Raw genomic sequence first — 7,152 nt, 5'->3', positions numbered from 1 at the left:
TGTGTTTGTTAGATCGGAGAACAGTTCTGGACACAGGACTGTTCACAGCGCTGTGAGTGTTTTGCCCCCAATGACCTTCGCTGTATCCAGTCCTCTTGCCCCCCAAGTCAGGAATGCTCTGTCAAAGATGGCCGCCGGGGTTGCTATGGTCGCTTGTCAGCCTGCACGGTCTGGGGAGACCCCCACTACTTCACCTTTGATGGGGCTGTGGCTCACTTTCAGGTAGAACAGACAGAATGGAATCCAAAAAATGAAACCGAAAATGAGATCCTAAATCTGAGAGAAATGTCTCCAGATGTTTCTAGATTCAAGTTCTTAATTCTGGAAGGTCTTAAAACCAGTTTTAAACATATTTCAAATATCTATTTTCAGGGCACCTGTGCTTATGAGATTACCCACACCTGTGGCAACATGAGTGATGATGCCTTGACCTTCCGCGATAGTAGCCGCTAACAGTCACCGTGGCAACTTAATTGTGTCTTTTGTGTCCACTGTGGATGTGTGGCTCTCTCAGGGAGGAGTTCAAAGCCACATCAGCATTGGACAGAACAGGAGAGTCAAGGTACCTCCAAACTATGGACCTTCTCTGATTGGGCACTAAAGGGTCAAGTCATTGAGGACATGTGTCTTGTAGTTCAGTATGCAAACATGTCTGTCCCACCTCCTGTTGCTGTCTTCTGTTTTTTACAGATTGATGGCCAAGATAACAATGCAAACAGCATTCACGTTGGCTCCCTGGCACAGTTGACTCGTGAGTCTGGATTTGTGGTTGTGAATGCCTCAGGAGAGTTGGTGGTCCAGTTTGATGGTCGTAGTAGACTTCTAGTCAGACTGAGTCCAGATTATCACCAATCTGTGTGTGGAATGTGTGGCAATCACAATGGCAACCCAGCAGACGACAAAGTTCTGCCCAATGGCACTCTGGCCCAGACTGACAGGGAATTCGGTCAAAGTTGGAAATCAGATGCAAGCAGTCCTGGGTGAGTTGGAATTATTGGAAAAGACACAAAATACATTAGGTGACATTTCCAAACTATAGGATTAAATGACAATGACTTGATTATTTGCATGCTCAGAAATGTGTAGAATATGTCAGCTGTTTGGTACACTGCCCTATTGATCAGTTAACGATGTAGAAGTAAGAAATCCTGGTAATTCTGATCTGTTGTCCCATAATTTTACAAAGTTTCCGCACTGAACTTGTCTTTAAAATTGGCTGATTTGACACACATCATTAAAACACGCCTGATACTTATTTCTTTCTCCCGCTGATACTCCCTAGATCCTCCCTAGATGTGGAGCAAGTGACCGAATTGGTGACGACACGTGTGTATTTGAAGCAGAATACACAGATCTGTGCAGCATCATCACCAACAGCAGTGGCCCATTCCAGCAGTGCCACCTGCATGTTGACCCACAGGCGTACTTCACTTCCTGTGTGTAATGATCTCTGTGCCTACACACCAGCCAATGGCATGCTGTGCTCAGCAGTGGAGGCCTATGAGACAGCTTGCAATGTGCTGGGGCTCCAAACACCAGAATGGCGTTCTGCACTGCATTGCTGTGAGTATATCAAGTTCACATTATCACTGCCTGCCTCACTGACACAGCCTCATCTAATATGAAGTTTTATGTTACACACAGTGAATATTCTGATCTACAGTGCCTTTAAAAGTATTTACATATACAGCTAATATATATATAGCTGTATATATATATATATATATATATATATATATATATATATATATATATAAACATGGATAATGATAGAACTGGCATAATACAAACTCATATGTCAAATAGGATTAGGTTTATAATAGCAGTTATACAACAATTGGGTTCTATTGAACTATTTTGTCAAGAGAACCACGTACATTTGTGTGGGAAAATAACCTGACTGCCTTCCAAGCTGCAATACCAGCTTATGGCCTCTTACTTTCCTGTCATCATTGAGTGTTTATGTGCTTCATCCATACATACCACAGGGGGGAGACAGACACATCTTATTACAGTTTGCAAAGCAGATGGTGGAAAATGGAAAGGGCCATTAATAGACCTTATGGTAGAAATTATGATCCAAACGACTGATGAGATGCCGAGATGCAATACCAGCTTATGGCAACTTACTTTCCTATCATTATTGAGTGTTTATGTGCTTCATCCATACATACCACAGGGGGACCTTATGGTAGAAATTATGATCCAAATCCACCTGTTTCTGCCTATGTCTTCGTGTAATAATTCTACACATACGCTACATATGGAGTCTTCATGTGTTTTTCGAACAGCTGCAGTTGACCCTTGTGAAGAGCTGGACTGCACTGAGGAGGAATGGTGTGGCCAAAAAGATGGAGTCTACGGCTGCTTCTGCAATGAGGATCACCCGAGACCTCAACCTGAGTGCTATGGTAAGGTTTTGTATGATCTACTAATGCTGCTGTTATGGACACTGCAAGTGTTTTAAATTTCATTATATTCCTCCTTCATCCTCTTTATTTTCCCTCTGTTCCCTCTCTCACCTTTTAATCTCTTCCCCCCACTATCTCCATCTCTCTCTCCATCTCTCTCTCAGACTCTGTTGAGTTCTGTTCCAGCAGCACAGGCACCATGTCTTTGTCTCGCTGCCAGCTGTTTGAGGCAGGCTTCTCGTCTGACACCCTCCGCCTCAACGACCCCAGCTGCAACGGCACACTCCAAGATGGCAGAGTGGAGTTCCTCTTCGACAATGAAAACCACGTTTGTGGAACCTCGCTAAGGGTACAACAGCTTTCCCTTCTCACTGGTCTAGTATTCTTCCTAAATTTGAAAGCAAAACATGTTTTTTATGTGTAAGAATAATTACTGGTCTTGGTGATAGTCAGTACACTAAGCAATTACATACAGAGCTCTTCTTTGGTGATACATTTTATCTTTAGGTATTGTTCTGTGAGCAAAGCCAAAAGACCTTTACCCCTCTGGAAGTCTTCCAAAGAACAGCCTAAATAAAAAATCTTTACTGACAACTCACCCCAGAACATAGATGAAACTATTTGGTAGAACATCATGGTTGTCATGGACATTTACCCCTGCATGTGCTGTGTGTTGGCCAACAGAGCAACAGCACCCACTTCATCTATGAGAACTCCATCCATGGGGAGGCCAACTCAGCCAATGGCCCCATCAGCAGAGAGAGACGGATAAACCTGCTCTTCTGCTGTGTCTACCCCCTCACACAGACCCTCTCCATGAATATAGAAATCAACCCACTGGAGAGGTTTGTTCTTCCCTCTATCATAGAGACTATCATGTCCATTGTCCACGCTTTAATTCATGTTAATTTGCAGAGCCCTTACTGCAGTGACCAAACACAATCATAAGACTTCATATGAACTGAATTCAGTCATCTATATGTGTTTGTTTCTTCAGCCGTATTACTAAGAAGCTACCAGGAGGGGAAGGAAGCTACCATGTCCGTATGATTCCCTATGAAGATGCAGGATTCTCCCATGCGTTCTCTGGGAGGGTGAATGTGGCGGTGAATCAGCAGATCTATGTGGCTGTCCAAGTGGACGGAGTCGATAGCCGTCAGATTGCCATGGTGATCGACTCCTGCTGGGCCACTCCAGTCAATCAGCCAAACTACCACATCCGATGGGACCTCATCAAAAACGAGTAAAAAGTGCAGACCTTCAACACACCTACTACTAGACCATCACCTGTTAATTTCCCTTTTCCCTATCACCTGTTCTACCCTACTATTAAACTACCTAACAACCTAGAACACATAAGGCTTGCTGTTATCATCACGTGGATGTGTATCTCTCTTTCTAGGTGTGCTAACCCCAATGACAACACAGTGGAGCTGGTGGAGAATGGGGTCAGTACAAGAGGCCGATTCTCCTTCAGGATGTTCACCTTCAATGCAAACTCCTCCAAGGTTTACCTGCACTGCAGCATCCACCTGTGCTTGGTGGCAAACAATGACTGCACAGCCGTAAGTTCAACACATGTAAACTACAGCAGTGGGAAGTTATGGTGATAAATGGGAAGTTATAGTGGCTAAGGAGCCGGTCTAGCAAGTAGTAACCAGAAAAGAAAAATCCCTGGCTTCCTGGTCCGGTATCATCAAATCAGCGGGTACGTTCGATCTTGCAGCGCTGCACAGATCTGGCTGAACGTAAGGCATGTTTGCATTGTAGCTAGGATGCAATTCATGAAAATTGGGCACTTCTGGACAAGTTTTTGATTAGTGATAATGACCTGTCCAATCAACAAAGAAAAGCATACCTTGGAGGTAAAATATGGGTCTAGGGACCTGAGTAATTTTTTTCAGATATTTTCAGAGATATTGACAGTTTATGAGCTAAATATGACTATGATACTAGATTTAAATGGACTTAAAATAAGAACATATCAAAATTGGATTCCTTGTATCAAACAAAGTAGAGAAAATACATTATACAACAATTTAAGACTAAAGGAAGCTGAGATATAACCTTTTCTCTTTTTAGGGGGGCCATTTTGGATTTTATGGATAACTGCCACTAGGGGCCACCCCAACTTGTATCCATGGATTTTTGAAAACCTTAGGCCTATACCTAACACCCTGCCAAAAATCAAAAACTTCTCCAGAAGTGCCCAATCTTCATGATTTTTCACATATTCCTTCCCAGCTATTGTAAGATTCCAGGACCAGGAACCCAGGGAATTTTCTTCCTGCTGGTACAGGTCTTGTTATAACCTCTCTGTACACTTCTAAACGTTTACAATACTTCGGTTTGTCTGTAGAAACCCTCACAACACTACCACAGAAGTGTAGGCGAATTATATTTTGAGTATTGTCAGTAGTATAAAATAGCACTTGTTTTTTGACGTGCTCCCTGACCTCTTAGCCTTCACTGTAAGCTCATTCAGTGATAATGCAAATAAACGGTCTTGCTCAAAACTCCACCAATTAATATAATTTTGCTCTCAAACAATTTTGAAGTTGTTAACTACCATAAAAAGACCCTACAGTAGGTTGTAAAAAGGACATCTATTCTCAGCTGGTCCGGCAACATTTCCTCTTTCTCTTCCTGTTTACAGCACTGTTACCCAGGTTACCATCAGAGGCATCGACGTTCTGTTGATTTCCATGACAGCGCCTCCATCTCACTGGGGCCTCTGGTTTTGGCCAATGGCAATGAAGGTAAACAAAGATGATTCAACACTGACTGTTTGTCATTTACTGTAATTATTGTGGTCTGAAATTGTTCCCTTTGTTCCAAATGTAATTCAGCAATGCATGACAACATCCATAACTTTAACAGCTGAGAAAACAGCATCTTTGTCATCACTGTGACACTAGTTTTGCTGGTGTTGTTGCAGTTTGTCAGTTTGTTTACCTGAAAAAAATTGTCTTTGTTATTGATACTTAAAGATTTCACTTCACACTGCTCTCTTACTGACTGCCTCCATAACTGGAATAGGCTACCAGCAAGCGTGCCTCTTATTAGCAACATTTGACATTCTTCTATCAATCATCTCATTTGTTTTTTCTCTTTTTCCAGAGGGAAGAAACATGTTTGTCCCACAGCCTGTGAGGGTGTCTAAGGCCTCGGGTCTGACTGCATCTCTGATGGTCCTGCTCTCTGTTCTCCCTCTCAGGGCTCTGCTCATCTAACACACAACACAACACAACACAACACACAGCTCAGCTATATAAACAGCTACACAACACAACACACAGCACAGCTACACAACAGCAACACAACACAACACAACACAACACGACACAACACAGCTAACAGCAACACAACACACAGCACAGCACAGCTATATAAACAGCTACACAACACAACACATAGCACAGCACAGCAGGGCTATATAAACAGCTACACAACACATAGCACAGTTATACAACAGCAACACGACGCAACACAACACACAGCACAGCTACACAATACAACATAACACACAGCACAGCTGCACAACAGCTACACAACCAACCTGGTCTGACACACACACACACACACATTCAAAAATGAAAGGACAAGAATTTCACACATATAATTTACATTATGGCCCTTTGTGTGTATGGAAAATATATTGGTTCATTCAACAGTGATCTTACTGTGACAAAAATGCACAATTGTATTCAGTCTTTATAAAGGACTGTTGTGACACTCAGTGAACAGTAACCACAGTAATGGGAATAGGTGAACAGACATATGGAAGGACCCACAGAGAAAGTGTAAAGAGTTTCCTGACACTTTTATATGGGTACGTTTTAACATTTGAAGATTTAAAAATACTGTGATGATATATGGGCTGTATGCAGTGTTTTAGAACCCTAGGCTTTTTTCAGGGCAATTTTATAATAGCTTTGATTTTTAAGCTCTTATTTTGGTCATTATAAGGGCCATCTTTGTATGCTATATCAGATATTTTTTTAGGACAGTCTAGGCTCCCCAAATCCGACATGTAGCCTATGTGTAATACTTATATGATGTAATAAAATGTGTAAGGGATAATGTATAGAACGCCAGTCATTATCGGAAAATAAGTCCCGACAGCGCGAACAACGCCCTGAAGGACTTATTTTCCGATAATGACCGGTATTCTATATACATTATCCCACTTATTACACGGTTACTTGCCTAAACGAAAAAATAAACTTCATGATATGACTCTTTACATTTATTTGCTACTGTTTCATCATGTTTTTTGCTGAGAAACAAATAGTTTGCAACACATGCTGAACTTGAATCAAACATTCTTTAGAACACAGCTGATAAACTGTCTGCTTTCACTTGTGAATGAAGTTCCATTATTGCTACACAACATAACAACAGCTACACATCACAGCTATCTATAAAACACAGCAAAGCTAAATAACACAACACAGATGCACAACAGCCACACAACACAGCTACACAACCACCTGGATCTGACAACCACACATTCACAGCATTCATAGCACACAACCAGGCCAATCAAGACGGTCACTGCGAAACAGACTACATTTGAACCCTGAATACCTGCACATTGCCTATTTAGCCTATAATATTAGCAATTTACCTCAATTAATTTAGCACCAGCTCCTCTCTGTGGTAATGTACAGGAGAGAAAAGCTAGAAACTCATGTGGCAACTCCGTGTCTCAACCAGGAGGATCTGAACAGGGCAGGGC

The 7,152-nt window shown here is 42.0% G+C and overlaps 1 protein-coding gene and 1 long non-coding RNA gene across 2 annotated transcripts; both read left to right on the top strand.

Annotated features, from left to right (window-relative positions):
* Positions 1-10: 10 nt before the first annotated feature.
* LOC125296125 lies at positions 11-1,437 on the top strand. The gene is made up of 4 exons (XR_007193716.1): positions 11-222; positions 373-562; positions 691-980; positions 1,294-1,437. It is a non-coding gene; the product is annotated as an uncharacterized LOC125296125 (long non-coding RNA).
* A 14-nt stretch (positions 1,438-1,451) lies between these two features.
* On the top strand, positions 1,452-5,742 carry LOC125296124 (alpha-tectorin-like). The gene is made up of 8 exons (XM_048245817.1): positions 1,452-1,563; positions 2,292-2,411; positions 2,576-2,760; positions 3,096-3,256; positions 3,409-3,654; positions 3,814-3,976; positions 5,068-5,170; positions 5,532-5,742. The coding sequence occupies exons 1-8, from the start codon at positions 1,476-1,478 to the stop codon at positions 5,642-5,644; spliced, it is 1,179 nt and encodes a 392-aa protein (XP_048101774.1). The 5' UTR covers positions 1,452-1,475; the 3' UTR covers positions 5,645-5,742.
* The last annotated feature ends 1,410 nt before the right edge of the window (positions 5,743-7,152 follow it).

Source organism: Alosa alosa, chromosome 6, assembly GCF_017589495.1.
Source record: "Alosa alosa isolate M-15738 ecotype Scorff River chromosome 6, AALO_Geno_1.1, whole genome shotgun sequence".
NCBI lineage: Eukaryota > Metazoa > Chordata > Actinopteri > Clupeiformes > Clupeidae > Alosa > Alosa alosa.
The sequence above is the reverse complement of the archived record's forward strand: the minus strand, read 5'-3'. Positions and strand labels throughout refer to the sequence as shown.

What these genes read in the sequence shown, in the direction of transcription:
- LOC125296124 (XM_048245817.1), top strand. Translation starts at nt 1,476, where the DNA reads ATGCTGTGCTCAGCAGTGGAGGCCTATGAGACAGCTTGCAATGTGCTG. An exon ending in GCGTTCTGCACTGCATTGCT is followed by an intron (nt 1,564 to 2,291) that starts GTGAGTATATCA and finishes TTTTTCGAACAG; the next exon opens with CTGCAGTTGACCCTTGTGAA. An exon ending in TTTGGCCAATGGCAATGAAG is followed by an intron (nt 5,171 to 5,531) that starts GTAAACAAAGAT and finishes CTCTTTTTCCAG; the next exon opens with AGGGAAGAAACATGTTTGTC.